The sequence below is a fragment of the Lepidochelys olivacea genome, assembly GCF_965140295.1.
Source record: "Lepidochelys olivacea isolate rLepOli2 genome assembly, chromosome: 19".
NCBI classification, from domain to species: Eukaryota; Metazoa; Chordata; order Testudines; family Cheloniidae; genus Lepidochelys; species Lepidochelys olivacea.
Window position 1 is genome coordinate 75,029 of NC_140429.1, and position 24,216 is coordinate 99,244.

General features: G+C 42.6%; 1 protein-coding gene across 1 annotated transcript; it reads left to right on the forward strand.

Moving 5' to 3' along the window:
• The first annotated feature begins 604 nt into the window (after positions 1-604).
• On the forward strand, positions 605-24,037 carry RRAGC (Ras related GTP binding C). Its single transcript, XM_084652565.1, has 7 exons — positions 605-984; positions 11,771-11,974; positions 13,606-13,805; positions 14,745-14,859; positions 17,127-17,269; positions 20,596-20,744; positions 22,361-24,037. The coding sequence occupies exons 1-7, from the start codon at positions 721-723 to the stop codon at positions 22,507-22,509; spliced, it is 1,224 nt and encodes a 407-aa protein (XP_084508691.1). The 5' UTR covers positions 605-720; the 3' UTR covers positions 22,510-24,037.
• Positions 24,038-24,216: the final 179 nt, after the last annotated feature.

Sequence of the window (24,216 nt, forward strand, 5' to 3'; positions counted from 1 at the left end):
TTAATCTTTAAGTTAGGGAGACACCAGGACAATCTTAGAGGGTTGGCAACCCTAATTCACATACATAAAGTTAAGCCACTTCTACATTAATAGGGTGATTTTGTTCACTGTTCATGAGGTAGGTTGTGGAGGGAGCAGAGGTGTTCAGGTAGCAGGTCTCCTGGTATGGGGGATTGTCAGGTGGAGTACGGAAGGAGTGTTGTACCTTGTACCACTCTAGCTCCCCAAGTTGGCAGTTATCACAACCCTCCCATCCTTCCCGAGCAGCGGGAAGCAGTCTCGGGCTCCGCGCTTAGATTCCCCGCCCCTGCTGGTCCGGTGGGCCAGGCTCCGGGTTTTTGATGCACCCATCGCAGCCGTGAGGGGAACACACATCTGGCCCCGACCCAGGCACCGCCTCCTCCCTTGCAGGGACTGGTCCATCTCCGTGGGGCGTCCCACCCCGCCCCGAGGAATGGAATCCCAGCTACATGGCCCCGCCCGACTCCCTCTGTCACGTGTAGCGGTATAATCAGGTGACTCATCACCTGATCCGAGTAAGCCTACCCTGCGGGGCCCAGCCAATCAAAACTCACGGTTGTCAGGTTAGGCCAATCGGCGCGGAGGCATGTTAGGTTGCGTTAACGCGGTAGGAGTTGGGGGTTCCTTCCATCCCGCCCTAGGCGGAGCGAAAGCGAGGGTTTGCGGGGTAGGCAGCGCTGGAGCGGGCGGCCTGTGGGGATGGCGCTGCAGTTTGGGGGGCCGGGCCCGGTCGGGGGGACTGAGGAGCCGGCTTTAATCGGGGGAAGCTTTGGCGCGTCTGATTCGTTCCCCAAGGACTTCGGCTACGGAGAAGAGGAGGAGGCGGAACTGGAGGGGGGCTCCGGCCCTGGTGGAAGCAGTGGTGTCCCGGGTGTGGCTGGGGGCGGCCCGGGTGGTGCGGATTCCAAGCCCCGTATTCTACTCATGGGACTGCGGCGCAGCGGGAAATCGTCTATCCAGAAGGTGAGGCCTGTAGGTGTGGGGGGTTTTGTGGGGAGCGGGAGTGTACGGGGGCTGTTCGTGGGTAGAGGGCCCCAGGGGGTGGCTAAGGGGTGCAGGGGCTAAGATGTAGCCGCTCTATTTGTACCTGCACTTCGACTCTCGTCTTCCTTTATCTCTCTCCTCCTCCCCCCCACCCACCCCCCATAAATGAGGCACCCGAATCTTGAGAAGAACATTTCTCTGAGCTGCAGTTCAGGCCTTGACACCGGTTATATAGGCGCTTCCAGTGTAGTTGCCTTTATTCATTGAAATGGGCCCTGAGCTTGCTTGGTCTTTCTGTTTCCCTATTTTCTCAGTAAATTGTGTGGTAAGCTGTCTAGGGCAGGGGGCCATTCCCTTTTAACTAACTATTTAGCAGGCCGGTAGCCCAGCGGCGGGGAGAGTGGCACTGGCTCCTTGTCTCCCGGGCTGGGGGAGGGTAAATGCCACCTGCACTGTCTTGAACCGTCTATGTGGCTTGTTTCTGATGAGAACTTCTCTCCACTTTGTACGTGTTAGTAGGCAACTTCTTCTTTTTAAAGTAGCAGCATATAGAGAAATTGAACAAAAAGGTTCTTATTTCCTAAAAAATGTATTCTCTGTCTGCAGAGATGTATGCTTCACGTTGAGTTTGGGCTTCAGCCTTTTTTATTTCTGATGCACAGGTGTCTTCTCCCCAAAACCAAGGTGTGCCTCAGGAAATGAAACAGGCAGATGTTTCTGAGATTTTTATCTACATGTTGATTTAAAAATAGGGTAAGCCACACCAGTGTGATGAATCTGCATTGTTGTTGTTAAAATTGCCAGTTCAGACAAGCCTTTAGTTTTTTAAACATTTTTTGGGAGCTACTCAGATTTCATTATCTGTGGGTGCAAAAGTATAATTAGATCTTCTGGATGATTTACTTCTTTGAGACAAAGAGAAAGATGGACAGTTTTGGATGGTGAATGCATTAACAAATGGCAACAGTGTGTTAGACTTGCTGTTAGGCTTCATAGGGTTGCTAGGGCATTCTGCCCATCAAGGTCATTGTGTTGAGCTTCACAGTAGAAATCTAAGTTTAGAAAAATGGAACGGTGTGACAGTGATCCTCAATACTTGTCTGCAGCTCTTCAGAGTCTACACATAGCTCTCCTTGCTAAGCCCTTTTCTGTGACCCCCTATGTAAAGATGTGTCAGAGTATCGCAGTGTAGAGCATTGCCACGGCAGTAGCAATCTGAGCAATAACCTAATCTTTCTGGTTAAGACTTGTTAACCGTTCTCAACGTCTGTTAGCCAAAGGGCCAAGCCTTCCCAACAGCATGAAATTCAGTGGTCTGGTGGACCACCCTTCCTTCTGCCTAGTCTCCTGGGTTTATTCCCTTTCTCCTCCATCTCAAGTGCTTGGGTCGTATGACCTCATGCACCAACTCTGCTAGTCTTGACATTGCGTGCCCATGCCAGACTCTCACTTCCCAAAACAAGTCCTCTACTTTCAACTCGCCCATGGTCAGAGATCCCATGGTGGTCAAAGAAAACGCTACAAGACTCACTGAAATTGCATCTCAAGAAAACTGATGTGGACATCAGAAGCTGGGAAGAGCAAGCCACCAACCATTCTCAATGGTGCCACGTTCTCTGTCAGGCAGCCCTCAAAGCTGAAAAAGAGAGCAGGAAGGAAAAAAGAACTTTCTTTCAGCAGGCAGCTGACCCACCAGGAAATGTCTGTACCTACTGTGGGTGGTTCTCTGGTTCCAGGATCGGACTCCTGAGTCATCTCAGGACCCATATGTAAATCTGTGGTACAGATCATCCTTGAATTGAGGGATCGCCGATGATGATGATAACCTCAGTTGGACGTAGACTCAGCTCGGAGCTCCAAAATAATGCTGCCATCACCAGATACGTAAACACTCTCAATTTTATTGTCATGAGTCTTTTGGTACTTACTTGTTTAAAGCCCTGGACTTGGAGGTAACTTCAGTTTTTAACAAAAGTTTCTGGCTCTCACGACTGTGGAGAAATACTGGAAAATGTGAAACCTAAAGATAATAAATCCAAAAGGCAGATTAAAAATTCCTCCAAATGTATTATTTTAAATCTCAGGATTAAACTAATCTCATGATTTCTGGGGGGCTTGACTCATGACTTTTGAATGCTTGAGTCTGGCAATAATGTTAGTTCATGCTGGGCCTCACCCAGTGCTGCTCTCTGCTGGAGTGGGAGGTCATTTGTCCCCCATACAGTTCTCTGCTTGCGGCTCCTAGCCTGGTCAAAAACAGGAAACATGGAGCTGAACTGCTTGAAGACCAGTGAAGGTCTCTACCTGCCATCCTAGCAGAGGACTCTTGTACTGGGAATCCCCCAATACCACCCCATCCAGCCAAGTGCTGTATATGGAAGGACCTAATAAGCCTTCTGACAGTGTTTTTCAAAGTTGGGGTTGTGACCCAGTACTAGGTTGCAGCATGTAAGGCACTGGGTCACTCTTATCAGCACCGCTGACCGGGACTTTACAAGTCCTATCGGTGGTGCTGCCCAGTGAAGGCAAGCTAGTGCCTAACTGTTCCAACGCTGTGCCCTGGAAGCTGCTGGCATGGGGGCCACAGGGCTCCATGCGCTGACCCTGACCCGAGCATCGGCTCCGTACTCCAATTGGCTGGGAACCGGCCAATGGGACCTAAGGCAGTGCCTGCAGACGAGAGCTGTCCGGAGCAGCTTGTGCACCTCTGCCTAGGAGCCGGACCTGCTGCTGGCCGCTTCCGGGGCACAGCATGGTCCGCAGTGCCAGGACGGGGGAAGCCTGCCTCTGCGCCCTGGCTGAACCACTGAGGAGGAGCTGCTGGAGGTAAGTCTGTGCCCCAATCCTCTGCCTCAGCCATGAGGCGCCCCCGACCTGAAACAGCTTCCTGCACCCCAAACCCCCCGTTCCTGGCTCCAGCCCAGATCCTGCACCCCCTGTTCGGAACCCTGACCCCCTCCTGCACCGCACTCCCTGACCTAGCCCAGAGCCCCCTCCCACACACCAAACCCCTCATCCCCAGCTCCGTTGGGTTGTGGGCATCAACAGTTTTCTTCAAATGGGTCCCCAGAAAAAAGGTTTGAAAACCACCGCAGGGGCTCACGCATATGCAGAGCCCTCTGCTGGTGTGGGGTAGCATTGCCAGCAGGGGCCTTCCACAGATTGTAGACAAACTAATGACTGTTGCTTGGAAAAGATTCCTACTCGTTGTGGGCAAGTGGATTTTTCAAACTCTGTGTTGTGGTACAAGGGGGCCCAAGAAACTAGAAGAAAAAGTTGTGGATGGTTGCTGAGAAGCGCAGTAAGAATCAATAGACAAAAGCCAGCTCTGGACTCCATGAAATTGTGGACAACCATATGCTTTGGAGCATTGCTTATAGCTATTAGGATTCCCTAATGAATGGAATATCTAGTCCAAATATATATCTAGTGCTGCTCTTCCTGTTGGCTGTGGCTCAATGATAGTTTTCTTGATAGGAGTTGCCATACCTTATCATACCGGGGTCAGCACAGTCTAGTGCCTGTATCTAACAGTGGCTGATATGTAATGCTTTTGAGGAAGATGCAAGTAGGCAGTTATGGAATAACCTATCCACAAGAAAATCTTTTTGTCCTAATCTCCAATACTTGGAAGATGCCCTGAAAGTTTAGATAGCAAAAATTAAAGCATTTTGGAAAGAATCTATTATAACTGGAGATTCTTGTTGTTTGTATAACCATTCAATCTGTTTGTGAACCCTACTAAGTACTTGGACCTTTCAGTATCTTGTTGTGGTGAGTGACACAGGTAAATTGTGAACTGTGTGAAATTATTTGTTTTGATCAATTAATTGAATATCCCCCTTTTTCTTTTTCTTTTTATGAAAACTATCAGGCATTGCTATTCAGCTTGCTTTGCCTGACATTATTTACCTTGTTTACCATTGTTGTGTGTCCTCTTCCTCATCTTAACTCTAAACAGTTCCCATCTCTTCATACCACACCACACAATCCATTGTCTACAGCCAAGCTCTACGATACAACTGCATTAGCTCCAACCCCTTAGACAGAAACAAACACCTACAAGATCTCTATCAAGCATTCTTACAACTACAGTACCCACCTGCTGAAGTGAAGAAACAGATTAACAGAGCCAGAAGAGTACCCAGAAGTCACCTACTACAGTACAGGCCCAACAAAGAAAATAACAGAATGCCACTAGCCATCACCTTCAGCCCCCAACTAAAACCTCTCCAATGCATCATCAAGGATCTACAACCTATCCTGAAGGACAACCCATCACTCTCACAGATCTTGGGAGACAGGCCAGTCCTTGCTTACAGACAGCCCCGCAACCTGAAGCAAATACTCACCAGCAACTACATAACAGAACCACTAACCCAGGAACCTATCCTTGCAACAAAGCCCATTGCCAACTGTGTCCACATATCTATTCAGGGGACACCATCAGAGGGCCTAATCACATCAGCCGCACTATCAGAGGCTCGTTCACCTGCACATCTAGCAATGTGATGTATGCCATCATGTGCCAACAATGCCCCTCTGCCATGTACATTGGTCAAACTGGACAGTCTCTACGTAAAAGAATAAATGGACACAAATCGGACGTCAGGAAGTATAACATTCAAAAACCAGTTGGAGAACACTTCAGTCTCTTTGGTCACTTGATTACAGACCTAGAAGTGGCAATTCTTCAACAAAATACTTCAAAAACAGACTCCAACGAGAGACTACTGAATTGGAATTAATTTGCAAACTGGATACAATTAACTTAGGCTTGAATAGAGACTGGGAGTGGATGGGTCATTACACAAAGTAAAACTATTTCCCCATGTTTATTCCCCCACCCGCCATTCCTCAGACGTTCTTGTCAACTGCTGGAAATGGCCCACCTTGATTATCACTGCAAAAGGTTTTCCTCCCACCCCTCTCCCCCGCTCTCCTGCAGGTAATATCTCACCTTAAGTGATCACTCTCGTTTCAGTGTGTATGATCTCTATGTATATAAATCTCCCCACTGAATTTTCCACTAAATGCATCCGATGAAGTGAGCTGTAGCTCATGAAAGCTTATGCTCAAATATATTTGTTAGTCTCTAAGGTGCCACAAGTACTCCTTTTCTTTTTGCGAATACTGACTAACATGGCTGCTACTCTGAAACGTCTCTTCATATGAAAGTTTTCCTAAGTTTTAGTTGTCTGAGTCATTCTTGTTGTCCATCTGTTTGCTGCATTTTGACTGGTGATGCACATCTGTCAAATCTTTGTTGAACTGCCCACAATGATACCCAAGTCTCTTTTCCTGAGTTGTTAACTTGAAGCCCGGTAAGGTGTGTAAGTCATTCAGATGATTCCTTTGCATTGATTTGCATTTATTAACAATGAATTTAAACTGCTTTCATGTTGCTAGGTCACTGTTGTCAGGTCCCTCTCAAGCCTGTCAGTTTTCTCCAGACTCAATTAACCAGAGTAATCTTGGGGTTTGTCTCGACTACAAAATTAAGTCGACCTTAGTTAGTTGATATATAGCCACCGCAGTAATCACTGTGTTTTTTCATGTCCATACTACCCTCCTTTGGCCAGTGGTGTGCATCCTTTCAAGCAGTGTTTGCACTGATTTAAGTGGGGTAATGTGGGGGGGCTGAGAGCACAGGGCGGTGAGGCTCCTCCAGCCGTGAACTGACAGCCAACAGGCGATGTAAGTAACGCAGTATCTACACAGACGCTCATTTGCCTTAACTACCTTGACCTAAGCGCTACTCGTGTCATGAAGATGAAATTATTAAGTTGGTGTCATAGGCAACTTATATTGGCAGCAGTAATGTTGTTGTTGTTGTATAGACGCTTTAGAGTTAGGTTGATGTAAGCTGCCTTATGTTGACCTAACTCTGTAGTGTAGACCAGGCCTTGCTTTTTGCAAATTTTGTTGTGTCCGTGAGTTCCTATCTTGGAATAGTAACTTTAAATTTTCTAGTTCTGGTCAGTATCTAATACTGAAAGGGGTCTGTTTTCATATTCTGTTTTGAAATCTCAAGCTGAAATCCCACAAAAATGTCTGTTTTGAGAGAGATTAGCTCAAGATTGCAGAAATCTAATGATAGAATTATGTAACTTTCCACTTTGTTACAATGTACATTTTTTTTTTTTTCAAAATTCTTGCCACACTTTGAATATTTGGATAATTACTGTTATACCAGAATTGAGTAAAATGAGTTAGGGTTTAGGTGGCTTGTCTAGTGTCACATGTCAAATCAGTGGTAGGAATAGAATTCACGTCTTCTGACTGAAAGTTCCCTGTTCTAGTAGATGATGGTACTTCTGTGGCACCAGCTTTTTTTTTAGATGTCTGCTCCATTCCAGAACCAGATTTCTAGGTCAGCCCTGAACCAACACCCTTACCTTGTCTGTGTGGGGCACCATGCTGATAAAATGCTACCTTTCAAGTCTGAGGTTTGGCCCTGTCTGCTCTTGGTATTTAAGGATCTCCTGGCTGTTTTTGAAAGAGCAGGCTTTAATCTCAATGATATCCAAACTTAGAATCATAGAATATCAGGGTTGGAAGGGACCCCAGAAGGTCATCTAGTCCAACCCCCTGCTCAAAGCAGGACCAATTCCCAGTTAAATCATCCCAGCCAGGGCTTTGTCAAGCCTGACCTTAAAAACCTCTAAGGAAGGAGATTCTACCACCTCCCTAGGTAATGCATTCCAGTGTTTCACCACCCTCTTAGGAAAAACTTTTTCACAATATCCAATCTAAACCTCCCCCACTGCAACTTGAGACCATTACTCCTCGTTCTGTCATCTGCTACCATTGAGAACAGTCTAGAGCCATCCTCTTTGGAACCCCCTTTCAGGTAGTTGAAAGCCGCTATCAAATCCCCCCTCATTCTTCTCTTCTGCAGGCTAAACAATCCCAGCTCCCTCAGCCTCTCCTCATAACTCATGTGTTCCAGTCCCCTAATCATTTTTGTTGCCCTTCGCTGGACTCTCTCCAATTTATCCACATCCTTCTTGAAGTGTGGGGCCCAAAACTGGACGCAGTACTCCAGATGAGGCCTCACCAATGTCGAATAGAGGGGAACGATCACATCCCTCGATCTGCTCGCTATGCCCCTACTTATACATCCCAAAATGCCATTGGCCTTCTTGGCAACAAGGGCACACTGCTGACTCATATCCAGCTTCTCGTCCACTGTCACCCCTAGGTCCTTTTCCGCAGAACTGCTGCCTAGCCATTCGGTCCCTAGTCTGTAGCTGTGCATTGGGTTCTTCCGTCCTAAGTGCAGGACCCTGCACTTATCCTTATTGAACCTCATCAGATTCCTTTTGGCCCAATCTTCCAATTGGTCTAGGTCCTTCTGTATCCTATCCCTGCCCTCCAGCGTATCTACCACTCCTCCCAGTTTAGTATCATCCGCAAATTTGCTGAGAGTGCAATCCACACCATCCTCCAGATCATTTATGAAGATATTGAACAAAACCGGCCCCAGGACCGACCCTTGGGGCACTCCACTTGATACCGGCTGCCAACTAGACATGGAGCCATTGATCACTACCCGTTGAGCCCGACAATCTAGCCAGCTTTCTACCCACCTTATAGTGCATTCATCCAGCCCATACTTCCTTAACTTGCTGACAAGAATACTATGGGAGACCGTGTCAAAAGCTTTGCTAAAGTCAAGAAACAATACATCCACTGCTTTCCCTTCATCCACAGAACCAGTAATCTCATCATAAAAGGCGATTAGATTAGTCAGGCATGACCTTCCCTTGGTGAATCCATGCTGGCTGTTCCTGATCACTTTCCTCTCATGCAAGTGCTTCAGGATTGATTCTTTGAGGACCTGCTCCATGATTTTTCCAGGGACTGAGGTGAGGCTGACTGGCCTGTAGTTCCCAGGATCTTCCTTCTTCCCTTTTTTAAAGATTGGCACTACATTAGCCTTTTTCCAGTCATCCGGGACTTCCCCCGTTCGCCACGAGTTTTCAAAGATAATGGCCAGTGGCTCTGCAATCACAGCCACCAATTCCTTCAGCACTCTCGGATGCAACTCGTCCGGCCCCATGGACTTGTGCACGTCCAGCTTTTCTAAATAGTCCCTAACCGCCTCTATCTCTACAGAGGGCTGGCCATCTCTTCCGCATTTTGTGATGCCCAGCGCAGCAGTCTGGGAGCTGACCTTGTTAGTGAAAACAGAGGCAAAAAAAGCATTGAGTACATTAGCTTTTTCCACATCCTCTGTCACTAGGTTGCCTCCCTCATTCAGTAAGGGGCCCACACATTCCTTGGCTTTCTTCTTGTTGCCAACATACCTGAAGAAACCCTTCTTGTTACTCTTGACATCTCTGGCTAGCTGCAGCTCCAGGTGTGATTTGGCCCTCCTGATAACATTCCTACATGCCCGAGCAATATTTTTATACTCTTCCCTGGTCATATGTCCAACCTTCCACTTCTTGTAAGCTTCTTTTTTATGTTTAAGATCCGCTAGGATTTCACCATTAAGCCAAGCTGGTCGCCTGCCATATTTACTATTCTTTCGACTCATCGGGATGGTTTGTCCCTGTAACCTCAACAGGGATTCCTTGAAATACAGCCAGCTCTCCTGGACTCCTTTCCCCTTCAAGTTAGTCCCCCAGGGGATCCTGGCCATCCGTTCCCTGAGGAAGTCGAAGTCTGCTTTCCTGAAGTCCAGGGTCCGTATCCTGCTGCTTACCTTTCTTCCCTGTGTCAGGATCCTGAACTCAACCAACTCATGGTCACTGCCTCCCAGATTCCCATCCACTTTTGCTTCCCCCACTAATTCTACCCGGTTTGCGAGCAGCAGGTCAAGAAAAGCGCCCCCCCTAGTTGGCTCCTCTAGCACTTGCGCCAGGAAATTGTCCCCTACGCTTTCCAAAAACTTCCTGGATTGTCTATGCACCGCTGTATTGCTCTCCCAGCAGATATCAGGAAAATTAAAGTCACCCATGAGAATCAGGGCATGCGATCTAGTAGCTTCCGTGAGCTGCCGGAAGAAAGCCTCATCCACCTCATCCCCCTGGTCCGGTGGTCTATAGCAGACTCCCACCACTACATCACTCTTGTTGCACACACTTCTAAACTTAATCCAGAGACACTCAGGTTTTTCTGCAGTTTCGTACCGGAGCTCTGAGCAGTCATACTGCTCCCTTACATACAGTGCTACTCCCCCACCTTTTCTGCCCTGCCTGTCCTTCCTGAACAGTTTATAACCATCCATGACAGTACTCCAGTCATGTGAGTTATCCCACCAAGTCTCTGTTGTTCCGATCTTAACTTGAGTAATTACTTGTATCCACCTCAATTTCAGCAATTAGCAATTAAATATGCTGTTCTTAACTTGTCCTGAAGCTATTGTGTTGTGGTACTGGTTCTGTTACAGTGGTTGCTGTATTCTGCCCCAGAGATGGCTCATTTTTGGAGATGGGTGAAGCTCATTCAAAGAATCTTGACTCTTGCAAAAGGTGCTATATAAATCACATTCTTTTTCCTTTACTTAACTATTAAGCCACTTAATTGTTCAGTTATAAATGACTTGTGGGGTAGAGCATGCAGTCGTGGCGTATAATTTGTGCTACTAGAGCTGCAGACTTTAACTGTAGGCTATCTTCGGGCAGGGACTGTTTCTTTTCAGTTCATACAGCACTAACTATATTTGGGACTCCAATACCAGTTGGGGGGGTCTTTGAGGACTACCATAGCATAAATAATTACTACTAGTGCTGCCGCTATGTTGTTCAGTAACTGCAACTTGAAAATTGCCCCCTTCTCTTTCAGATGTTTGTTCTACACTTATTCTTGAAGGGAATGGGGTCAGCTTTTCTCAAATCTGTCAGTAAGAAGAGCAAATGATTTGTTGTGGTATTATTGTCCTCACTCTTTCAGTTAGACTAACTACAGTTCTTGTGATTTTTGGGGTCTCTAAAACTGGGAAATCTGTTAAAATTTTCTTAACTTTTATCACAGCTTTAGAACAGGTTGTTTCTGACTTTGTAAAGTTCATCCTGGAGTGGTAGTAACACATTTAGTTAAGGAGCCCAAGTTTTAATTATCCCACTGAAATGAAAAGTGTGAACACTTCCGGAACCAAAGACTTGTAATATTACATGGCCACAGCCACAACACTGGTTATAGCTTCCCACTTACAGTTATTGTGGCAGTACACAGATGACCTGGAGGTACTGTATTACGCTAGTACAATGGGAAAAAAAGCAACTTGTCTTTTGTTGACTGGGGGATGGGATAATTCAGTCTTGTAAAATCCACGTAATTGAAAAACTATTTAGTGCAACTTAACTTTAGGTTAATTTCCTTCATCAGATAAAATAAACAATGTTTGCTATGTTTCAGAGTAACAGCCGTGTTAGTCTGTATTCGCAAAAAGAAAAGGAGTACTTGTGGCACCTTAGAGACTAACCAATTTATTAGAGCATAAGCTTTCGTGAGCTACAGCTCACTTCCTCAGATGCTTATGCTCTAATAAATTGGTTAGTCTCTAAGGTGCCACAAGTACTCCTTTTCTTTTTGCAAATGTTTGCTATGTGTTTTTTTTTTAAAAAACTTTTTCCCATTTTTCTTCCATTCTGAGACTTGTATTTTATTGGCAAGTTGCATGCTGATTGTGTGGCTTTATCCTCTGGTCATTATTACTTTATCTGTTCATTCTGAGAGAAAAAAGCAGCATTCTTAACTAGATTTTTGTCAAATCTTCAAAAGCCAATCAGTCTTCACTTTTTCCTTTTAACAGGTGGTGTTTCATAAAATGTCTCCCAATGAGACCCTGTTTTTGGAGAGTACCAACAAGATTTACAAAGATGATATATCCAACAGTTCCTTTGTGAATTTCCAGATATGGGACTTTCCTGGACAAATGGACTTTTTTGACCCAACATTTGATTATGAGATGATTTTCAGAGGCACAGGGGCACTGATATATGTTATTGACGCCCAGGTAGATATTAATAGCTAATAATGCTGGGGAGTTTTCTTGCTATTTGAGACGGAGATGACTGTTTAAAAACCTAATACTGGCTAGAACCAATCTCTTTCTTTCTTTCTTTTTTTTTTTTTTTTAAAAACCTGAATTTACTTTGTTACTGGCCCATTACATTTCATAGCTTGGCTGCTTTAATGGACATAAGAATTATTGTGCAAGATCAAAGCAGAGAGTCTATATAGTCCAGTATCCTCTGTCTTAGTTCTTAGTGTTTGGCTGACACCCTTGAGCTTGAGGGTTTTACTCATGGGTGCCTTCTGCGCCTAAAAATTCTGCGCACAATATTTTAAAGTTCTGCAAATTTTATTTGTCAAATAAATGTGGAGGCTCCAGCATGGCATTGGGGAGCGAGCACAGACCACTGGCTTCACAGAGGTGGGAGATCATAGTGCAGCTGCCCCCGGGACACAGACTCAGCAGAGAGCCTGCACCCAACCCTGACAGCGCAAGGACTGGGCCTGCCCCAGAAAAACCCCAGGGCCCTGCCCCTCCTTGCCAGGTCTGGACAGGCAGGCTCAGCAAGGCAGAATCCAAGTGTGGAGGGGATCCAGCTGTCGGTTGAGAGGGTTCTGTGTGGGGCAGTCTGGGTGCAGGTGGCTCAATGGGGGATCAGAGTGTGTGTGGGGGATCTGGCTGCACAGGGGCTTGTTGGTGGGTCCTGGGTGGGGTCTAGATGCTGGGGAAATTGGGCTCAATGGGGTGGAGATCCAGGTTCAGGTGGCTTGTTGAGGTGGTACAGGTGAGGGGGAATGGGGGTGGGGGGGACTGGGGGCATGAGGCTTGGCGGGAGGCCTGGGTATGAGGGGGTCTGGATGCACAGGAACTGGGCAGATGGGGGGAGCAGCTCGCTGTACAGTGATCCCTCCCCCTGTAGCTGAGGAGCAATGGTCGCAGGGAGTGGGGGAGTTTGCAGAGATTCCTACAGCTGGGGGAGAAATCTGGGGGTGGGTCTGACATGGCCCTGGATGCTGTGCAGGGGAAGAGGAAGTCCCATCCTCCCCAATCCATCTGGGACTAGCAGCTGAGCCCTGCACAGGGTAGGAGCCACCAGCCAGGTCTTCCCCAGTCCCGCCCCGTGCCCCACAGTGATTTGCCTCTCTGCTGGCTGCCCTGGACACCCGAAACATACTACTGTGGAGGGTTGCATAACCACTCTTGTGGCTTCTCTTTGCTTCCCCACATCAGAAAGTCATTTTTCTATGGGGAAGCAAAGAAATCTGTGGGGGAACATAAATTGTGCACATGCACAGTGGCGCAGAATTCCTCCAGGAGTAGGGTTTGTATCCCTGTTGGGTGGTGTGTTTTTTTTGTTTTGTTTTGTTGTTTTTAAGTGAGTGCATTTATGTTATGAATGAGATCTAATCCTCTTTAAAGGTGACAGGACAGGATTTAGAACTTAATATCTGGATTTCTGTTTTGCCAAACTAGATTGTTTCTGCCACACTTCTATTCAAAGGTGGAAACTTTTTTTTCATTTCACTATTTTTGTATGTGTGCAAAGAGTGGAATAGAAGGGGGATAGCGAAGAAAGATCAGTTAATTGGCTGGCAGCTGTGACATTAACCTCTGTCTACACTGATATACAGGATGACTACATGGAAGCTTTAACAAGACTCCACATTACAGTTTCTAAAGCCTACAAAGTCAATCCAGAAATGAACTTTGAGGTTTTTATTCACAAAGTTGATGGTCTGTCAGATGACCATAAAATAGAAACTCAAAGGGATATTCATCAGAGAGCCAATGATGATCTTGCAGATGCTGGGCTTGAAAAACTTCATCTTAGGTGAGTGATAGAAATTTTGATCTGTAACAATCTCACAACTGTATACATGAAACTAGTGACTTTTTTTCTTTAATTTCTCATCAGATTTAATACGAGGGACTTTAATGAGGACTAGTCCACACTTTGATACTAATATTACACAGACTACTTCGGTCTTACAAAATATACTATAGAACATTCACTAGTATAGAACTAAGCATTATTAATTAAATGAGTTGTCAATAAAGAAAATATAATTTGTGATACATGATCCTGGCTTTATTTTGCTTGCCAATTCCTTACTAATTTAAATGTATGTTGTATTGCACCTTGCAAGCTTTGCTTTATCAAGTATTAAAGCATCTTTTCGTGTCTCTGTAACTCACTTTTTCTTTCTTTACTCAAGGTCAGCGCTAACTCTGGTATATAGTCATGGTTGATGGGCTGTCGTTTGCTTATTGATATTTAATTGTTTAAATTATTCTGTCTGAGTACATTGAGGTCAATGTCTGTTTTTCTTTATGGCCATCTCTACTCTGGGGAAATCTTTAAAAAATTGCCACTGGTTCTAACACTATCTCAGTGTAGACATGACCTAAGTGGAAGTGGTAGAAAACAGGAAGTTTTTTATAAAATTTAAATCTCTGAAAGGGAATGGCCTGGGCCTTTTTAACACATTTTTAATAGCTCTCTGCCAGAGGTTGTAATACTGCTAGCAAAAGGTAATGTGAAAAACATGCCCAGATCTCTCGCTCGCTTGCTTTGGTGGGAGATCATCCCTTGCTTACTCCAACAACTCTGTAAATGCCTCCTCATTTCTGTAGCAGCAGAATGGTATTGTGCCAGTAGAACTTGGATAAAACAATAGAGTTCAAATGTTAGGATTTTTAACTTTGACAATTTATTGCAGCACTGATTTACATTTTCTTAGATTGGATTTTTTTGTTTTTAAACCTACAGCTTTTATTTGACCAGTATCTATGACCACTCAATATTTGAAGCCTTCAGTAAGGTCGTACAAAAACTCATTCCACAACTGCCAACCTTGGAAAACCTACTAAATATCTTTATATCAGTAAGTGAAATATTATTACTTTTAGTTACTAACCTTATCTTAAAAATAAACTATTTTAAAATATATGCTGTAGTGTATACTGGCAAAATTGTGCTTTTTGCAAATTTAGCATATTCCAGGCTCCTCTTGCACCCTTGCCAGTGAAATAAGCTGTACCAGCAAAAGCACGCTGATGGTATAACTGCATCTACACTATGGGTTTTTGCTGGCACGGCTATGTTAGTCACAAATCACATCTCATTATACTCCTCATTAACATAACTATGCTGGTGAAAGTTTATAGTATAGACCTGGTTTTAGTCAATTATAGATAATTGCACAGTGTCGGGAAGGGAAAACTGCTCATGGGGAGCATTACTTGCTAGAGGTAGTGTTGCTGTTTTCTGTTGATTACACTGAAATTTATTTTTAATATAACCTCTGGTGAGAGGAAGCAGAATAGTAGAGTGGAAAGACAACAGAAAGGTTTGCATGAGGAGGACTGTGTACAGCAAACATTAAGAGATCCTTGTTATCATAGGGGCAACTTTAAAAAAGCCCTCCTGAGAAAGAAATGAGTGAGGGGTGTGTGTGTGTGGGGGGGGTGCTCACTTATTCATGCTGTATAGCAGGAGACAAGGAAGTGCTTGGATATCCTCTTGATATGGCTCTGTAAGAACCTAGCCAGATAAAGGGATAAGAATGGAGCTGTAGGTTGGAACAGAGCTGTGTAACACTTTGAGGAATAGAACATGGAGTATAAATTTAATATGGAAGTGGCCAGTGAATAGTCTTCAGAGAGATGTCCGGGATATGTGCCCGAAATGTGGTATACAAACCACCTGGGGAGAGGCTACTATAAATGCTTCTTTTGGCTCATAAATAGAGATTCTGACTGAAATCCATATTGCACTCATTTGAACCTATTTACTGCCAGTGGTAGGCATTTGGTGAACTTTCAGTATGCATATATGCACCCTAGGTCATCCAGTCAGAATATTCTCAAAGAAGTGACCGTTAGGGACATGTGATCGCTTCAGTGTCCTCTGATAATAACTTCTGTAATATCTGATACTCTTCATGCAGTCACAAATATGGTAGCTGATTTTAGTTGCCCTCTCTTTCCCATCAGAATGTCCATTCCCTACATCATTTGGGCTACTTACGGTGTGATTGCTACCTACAGAGAAAGTCAACTGTATAGGAGTAGCCTCCGGTCTATAGAAAGTATTTGCCACTGCCTAAATAACTTCTTCACCTGAAGAAGAGCTCTGTGTAGCTCAAAAGCTTGTCTCTTTCGCCAACAGAAGTTGGTCCAATAGGAGATTACTTCTCTCACCTTATCTCTCTGATACCCTGGGACTGACACACCACAACACCGCTGCATATAATTTGTTCATAGTAATACTTGTCCTTCACCTTTCATTACTGAATTCATTTAGTGGCTAGAGCTAGTTTATTGGCATTTGCACATGTGCAGCTATCTTGTTGAAGAGGAAAAATTCTATAGAAGGTAGAGAAGTAATTGTCAGTTAGGTCCTTGGGAAATTGTAGTGAAATTTAGTCTTTATTAACCATAAAAACTCATGAACTGATGGGGAGTGGGGGTTTTAAAATGTTGCCTTCTAAATTTTTTCAGTAGCTTATATAATGGCCGTTTACGGCAAATAATTCATTCATTCAGAGTGGTAGTCGTGTTAGTCTGTATCAGCAAAAACAATGAGGAGTCCTTGTGGCACCTTAGAGACTAACAGATTTATTTGGGCATAAGCTTTTGTGGGCTAGAACCCATTTCATCAGATGCATCTTATGCCCAAATAAGTTTTAGTCTCTAAGATGCCACAAGGACTCCTCGTTGCTTTTGCTGATACAGGCTACCACTCTGAATGAATGAATGAATTATTTGCTGTAAACGGCCATTATATAAGCTACTGAAAAAATTTAGAAGGCAACATTTTAAAACCCCCACTTGCCATCAGTTCATGAGGTTTTTATGGTTAATAAAGACTAAATTTCAGTACAATTTCCCATCAGCTAAAATGCAAAATTGATAATTTAGTTAGCTAGCTGCATTTTGCTAAAAGGTTTCCAAGCTGATGCAGTGCCCTGTACAGAATCTCTGGAGACTATGGAAACTGTTCAAATCTTAATCCCATTTTGGTCCTTTTGAGTAATTGAAATTTGTTTTTTCCTGCTCTTAAAAATGTGAAACTATGAATTCTACGTAAGACTTAAAATTTAGATGTTCTGATGACTCAGCATGCATCTCCAATTCTTTCTTTTTGAAGAATTCAGGCATTGAAAAAGCCTTTCTCTTTGATGTAGTCAGCAAAATCTACATTGCGACAGACAGTTCCCCTGTGGATATGCAGTCATATGAGCTGTGCTGTGACATGATCGATGTAGTGATTGATGTGTCTTGTATATATGGGTAAGTGACAAATCCTTTTAGAGAGTTGGCTTAAGATAAGCTCTATAAAATGGCTTAGATGAGAGCGGCAAACTTCATGCAAACATGTCAGTCCCCTTAGCTACAGGGTGAGGTGGGCTGTAGAGCTTCTTCTCTGGTCCATTTAGAGAGGAAAGATAGTATTCTGGTTCAGCAACTGGACTGGGTTGTGCAGATAAGAGCTTTTTCTGTCTGTCACAGCTCTCTTTGACCTTACACAAGTCACTTAACTTCTCTAAGCCCCAGCTTCCACTTTAAAATGTGAATATACATTTTTTTGCCTCAGTGTTGAGTGTAAATCCATTTAATTTCTGTAATGCTTGATGATGAGAGCTGTACAAAAGCCTACAAATTCTATACCATCCACTCCTGTTCTTATGCACTTTCCTAATGAGCATTAATTAACAATGCAATGAAACTACACTGATTCAAAAGGTTCTCATTGCCTGGGGGAAGTTACTTTTTTGAGCAGGTCAGGCTCAGCCTTCGTTAACACCTTTCTGATGGAGGCAGACTGAACACTGTTTCCTCTGCAGCCTAGTCTAAGCTTCACATCTAAGTGGTATCTAATGGATGTTGCACTGCCTCAGGGTGGTTGCTAGAGCAATAAGAAAAGTATTTCCTCCAGAGGTGGCACATATACTGCTGCAGTGTGTGCTTTAGCTTCTCTTGACTCACAACCAGAATATGACCTTAATGCAACTACGGATAGGATGTCTTTAGTCTGTATTGACAGCTGCTTGGAAATACCCTCTCACACAACGGTGTCAAACTCATGGAGAAGGCTGAATTCCATTCTTAATTATAGCCCAAGGGGTGAGATATAAATTTAGGATTAAATAACATTGTTAATCCTCGATGGATCTTCCTCCAATATCAATGTGAAGTTTTATGCAGATCAGGTAGAATATAGTATTTCTTTCAGTACCTTATTACATTCAGCATCGTTTATGGGGAAAATGGGCTCACAAATAGGACCACTGCTTCTGCCCCTCTTTTTTTCTTTCCCTTTCTCTCTCTCTTTTTTTTTCCCCTTTGGATTTCCTTCCATGCCAGAACTCCAGATTCCTACTCCCTACCCATTCCATCCACTGAATTGTGGAGCAGTTAAAATAGTTAATTCTTGCTTTAATGTTTTCAATAGACTTAAAAAGTTAATACACAAGACTAACTGTTGGGCAGGGGTGTTCACTTTCTTAGTCAGTCATTCCAGAACCAGGAAGATAGTGTTTGCATGAGTTAACCTCCCCAATTTGATACAAGTGTTTCTTTGCAACTGTGGGGGTCCAGAGACTCCTTGCTTTTAAATTAAAAGTGAGATATTGTAGAACCTGAATTTGTCATGTAAGGCCACATATATAGATACAGCGAGTGGGCCAGGTGGAGGACACCACTACTCTAAGTACTTTCAACAGAGAAGAGCAAATGAAGTATATTCTGGAGTACATACATGCTGTTGCTAAACACTAAGGGGTAAAAGTACACACAACTAAAACTTAACTGCAGCTTTCTTAATCATTTGCCTTTAAATTGACATCCAGGCTTCATTATAATTCTAGTGTATCAACATGTTACACCTTCTCCACTTCAGCTCCTTTAACTGATTAAATTACCATTTTAAGGTAGCTAAATACTTGAATATCTTCTCTTAACCGTCTCTTTCCATAATATAGGCACAAGACTTCCAGAAACAAGGATCTAACATTAATTTTTAAGTCTATATTTAGACTCCTAAATAAGTGGTCTGGTTTTCAGGAGTTCTAAGCATCAAACACCCAGCAATTTCTAGTGAAGTTGATGTGCTTAGCACTACGTGGCCTGATATTCAGAAGATTCTTTAAAGTGTGCTTTGCTATGCCAAATAAGTAGGTTGTGATGACAAAGCCACAAGTAGTTTTAAGTTGGCCTATACTCTAGATTTTATAAGATCTAACTGTATAAGGTGTGTTACAAATATGCAATTTTATGGCTGAAAATACTTTTTTCCAGGGATAAACTGGAGGATGTTAAACTAAACTTTATCATGGAATTGTAGTTGCAGCTCTGTAGTGATGGATGCTAATGAGTAGTTCCATGAGTGTAACCTTTAAATACCTAAACCCTACAGTCTTTTTTTTATTTATTTATTTTTTTTAATACAAGAAAACACATTTGAGTGTCATTCTGCAATGAATCCATTCCTACAAATTAACAAACCTTAATCCTCCCCAAATACAGGGTTAAAACCCTGGTATTTCAGTTCAAAGCACAGGCCTCTACTACTTGAGCTGAAGGAAGCTCTTTTGACTGTAGAAGGACCCTATGCCCTATAAGCTGGGGGTGGGGAATCATAACAGACAAAGGGGAGTCCTGTGCTGTCTCCCATACCACACTTCCAGTAGTCTTGTCCAAACTCCTTTCTTCACCCCTTCATGAGATATGCATTTATTCTATGGCTTAAATGTAAGAAATAGTCATGAGGCAGGGCTGTACTTGTGAACAGTTCTCCATATATGCTTGCCTATATTTCCTCTCAAGCAGTTTCTTCCTAGGACTTTTCTCTGAGACTTCTTGGCTCCGAGACAAGAAAGCTAGAGGCAGGGACACTTAGCCTTTTCTCTTGTTGGTTCTGAGACCCATCTGGTTTTAACTATCAGGGTGAGTCAGTGAAATAATTCTGCATGTCCACCCATGGTCTTAAAGCTTAACCTCCCCTCTCTATATTTCTCTTCTATAGTCACCACACACTTATATATGTTTAATTACAACACAACTTCTTCAAATGTAGCCTGTGTATAAGATTTAACTAATGGTATGTTTAAAGGATAGTAACAAGCAGCCTTTGATCAAGAAGAATCAGTGAAACAAAATCCAATATTTTAATGTTTGAACTTGCATTTTGACCAGTTTTCTTTGACTAAGTGAAACTAGGAATTTTGATATCAAACTAGTTCTAACCAAAGTTACATGTAGCTGATGGATCTAAATGGCAACCTTAAATATGGAGACATGATCATCCTATCTCCCTACTGCAAAGGTAAAATGAAATGCTTAGCTTCAAACCTGCTCTCTTAACTGGAAGTTGATTGGAGGTATGATTGATGTTGCTGATTTGACATTTAAGGAAAATTTGTGCCCATATCTGGTTTAAGATAAGAATATTAGGGTTTGCTAAATGTATTTGCTGCTGAGTTTCTCCTCTTTTTCTCATGTCTCATTCTGATATACAGCCATGTGGGGTAGGGCATTCACAAAGTGTTCTCTTTCTGAAAAGCGATCTAAATTGTCAGTGTATATTGAATGGTTCATTGTTTGTATCATTATTGTAGTTTAAAGGAAGATGGCAGTGGAAGTGCTTACGATAAAGAGTCGATGGCGATTATCAAACTCAATAATACAACTGTCCTATATTTAAAGGAAGTGACAAAGTTTCTAGCACTTGTCTGCATACTTAGAGAAGAAAGCTTTGAGCGCAAAGGTAAGCACTTTGACTAAAAAAACTTTTTCCAGAAAAAAAAAAGCAGTTGATCACTTAAAAGATCTTATGTTGATTTATGAAGCAACTGAAGAAGTCTAATTAAAAACTATTTGTATCTTGACCATCATTAGCTTCCTTAAGATGACTTAAACCTTGGATGTCTTTATTTCTTCCATTCTTTGAGTAAACTTTTTTTTTCTTCTTCCAAAAGAGAGAAGTGTGAAGACGTCTCATTCTCTCTGCAGTATGTGGAAATAAATTAAACAGTTTTAATTCTGATCTATCCTCCCATTAATATAAGGGCTGGATAATCTAACTTTGGCTGAGTAATTTGCCTCTGTAACATCTACATCAGTTGAAGCAACATATAGTAGCTCCGATTGCTGTTTTTCCTCTGTTTATGTTCACTCATAATAATGTAAGGGTATTTATGCTAGAAAATAGTTATGAAGTTTAGTGGTTTTTTGTTCTTACTCCAGTTTGGGCCTTTTGATCTGAACTTAGATTTAAACAGTGTTCATAACATCATTTACTGAATTGGAGTTCAAAAGCAGTGTTAGGGATGGAATGGTAGTGTACAGTAGAACCTCAGTTATGAACACCTCAGGAATGGAGGTTGTTTGTAATTCTGAAATGTTCGTAACTCTAAACAAAACATTATGGTTGTTCTTTCAGCCATTTACAACTGAACATTGACTTAATACAGCTTTGAAACTTTACTATGCAGAAGAAAAACGCTGCTTTTTAACCTCTTAATTTAAATGAAAGAAGCACAGAAACAGTTTCCTTACCTTGTCAAATCTTTTTTAAATTTTTCCTTTATTTTTTTGGTCTCTGCTGATTCCTGACTGCGTAGTTCTGGGCCCAAATGAAGTGTGTGGTTGAGCGGTCTGTTTGTAACTGAGGTTCTGCTTTACTATTGTTCCTGGCCATATTTAATTTTACATGATTCCTTTTTCTTCACTGTTCATCTTCATTTATCCCACCTCTATGGCTGTCTATAAACTCTGACATATAAGATCTTTTTATTAGCTGTCTCTAAAAATCACTGCTAACATTTTTTTTCAAATAGTAATGCTGAAGTAGTGACCTTGCAACAGTGTTTTGAAGGGCGAGTGTGGTCACGTGCGAGCGCTGAGAGAGAGGTCTCCCAGCGCTCCTGGTAATCCACCTCCATGAGGGGATTAGCTCTGAGTGCTGGGAGCATGGCTCCCAGCTCTAGGAGCCTATTTACAACAGTGCTTTAAAGCGCTCTGACTTGCTGCGCTCGGGGGTGATTTTTTCACACCCCTGAGCCAGCAAGTTAGAGCGCTATAAAATATAAGTGTAGCCAAGCCCCCAGTCATGATCTGCTGTTTTTGGCATATTTTATTATACATTCCTAACAAATGCCTTTACATCCTAAAAAGTGAAACAGCGTAAATAAAGATTGGCACTGTTTTTCATTAAATATTCTGCACAATAACTTACCTCTGACTCCTTTGGTTTTTATAGAGTCTTTCACTGCTCAGAAATCTCTTAATAAATTAAGCAGAATTACTTTATGCTAATTTAAGTTTCATTGGGTATTTGAGAGAGACACTGAACCGAGGAACCTTTTTTCCTTCCCTCCACAGGTTTGATAGACTACAACTTCCATTGTTTTCGCAAAGCTATTCATGAAGTCTTTGAAGTAGGTGTTGTCTCCCATAGAACCTGCAATCAAGCAACCACCCCAAACATGAAAGCAGTGACTCACAATGGCACACCTAGAAATGCAGTCTAGGTGAAGATTTAAAAACTGGTTGGACCAACTTTTACCAGCTCTTCACTCCAAAGTTTAATTTTATAGAACAGGATAAGAATACTGTCTTAGTCTGGTGTGTGTTCCACAAGAGAAGAGCAACACTAACTCTGGAAGAGCAGCCTGTTAACTGATGTTGGACAACTGAAACTACTGTAAAACATTTGAAGTTCAGTGGAGTTAGAATTGTCAACTGAAAACCAGCTTTAGCCTGATCGTGGTGGCTTTTCCTGTTCAAAGTCCTATTTTAAGAGTCTGGATATAATATAAATGGGAGAAATGTCCCTTTTGGTGGAACTTACAAATGATTGTGTAATGTGGAATACTGCAGTGACTTGCTCATCTTCATTTTTAGTTGTTCTGTAAAATACCCAGTTTTGTTTAAGTTGAACCTTTTGCCTTTCAAAGAAGTTGGTGGTGTGGACACTATGTAGAAACGTCCTTAAATTCATGCTTTTTGCTTTGTAAAGGTCTGTGGTCTATAACTTCAGTAAAACCCAAACATTCCATAAAATTCCTTTGATTATACTTGCATTGCTCTTCAGAATGTCCCAGAAAATTCCTTATCTTGATAAACAGAGGGAAGGCCAAGGTTTGCCTGCTCTCATATGTTCTGGTCCAGTTAAGACTGAGCTCTAGCTTTGTTCTAGACCAGTTACCTTCCTAGGTTTCAGATATCTTCTTTACAAATACGGTGAAAAATGCTAAAGGCAAGAACCACCACCTTTCACTGTGCTTTTATCAGAAGAGGCTTAAACTAAAACATTCTCAACCTTGAATTGATTACTCGGTCCCAGTGATGAGAGGGATTTAAATAAATAACTGTAAATTTACAAACATCTAGCATAATATCTAACACTTAGGGTAACATTTTTATAATTGTCAAAGCTACTTTCCTGGGGGTAAAAACCCAAATCCTTCACCTTTTGATGTCAGAAGTCTTTGGATTTTCTACAGTTCATCCCATTTCTAAAGGCTGGGGTGATGAGCACAATCTATGTAGGAATGGAAAATTGATTTCCAATGGCATTGACCTAAATGACCACGAGAGTGCCAGTTTGACCATTTCCTGTATTGATACCCCTCCAGAATAGATAGCTTATGATATTGTTTTTTGCCTCAGACCTACTTAAATACTGAGTGTCTCCTTGATCTTTTCAATAGTTTCCATAGTATGAAAACCAGCATATGTGAATCGTTAATCTAATTTATTGATAGTTATACACTATGAAAGTTTGAAGTTATCTGTCATGTAATGAGTGGTAAGCCCTTTCCCTGTTCCCTTCAATTCTTTCCCCTTAGTACCAATGCTTGTATGTTCAAAAGTCACTGGACCAGTTGAGTACACAAGTGCCCACTGTAAAATGTGTATATATGAAGTTCTATATACTTAATTGTGACTTGAGTGATTTCTGCAAATTAAGCGTTTACCTGACTCCTCATATTCAGGGGAGAGAACCCCTTTTCCCTGAACTGTTTAAAATGTGTATGAGTAAATGCATTCACCCCAGCAAGTGTTCATCTGGCATACGTATTGTACCTTGTCTCATGACTTCAGGGATGTTGCACCTAGCATCCATTTTTATAAAGGGGTCTGTTTCAAAGCTCATTCAAATCAGGGATGGAGGGATTCAATGGGTTAGATCAGGTTCCTTAGTAAGTTTCTAAACATGCACCCGATACGATTTT

Excerpts from the sequence above, each read along its gene's own strand:
- RRAGC (XM_084652565.1), top strand. The coding sequence starts at position 721 with ATGGCGCTGCAGTTTGGGGGGCCGGGCCCGGTCGGGGGGACTGAGGAG. Across the intron at positions 985-11,770 it reads GGAAATCGTCTATCCAGAAG|GTGGTGTTTCATAAAATGTC; the intron begins GTGAGGCCTGTA and ends TCCTTTTAACAG. Across the intron at positions 14,860-17,126 it reads TACTAAATATCTTTATATCA|AATTCAGGCATTGAAAAAGC; the intron begins GTAAGTGAAATA and ends TTCTTTTTGAAG.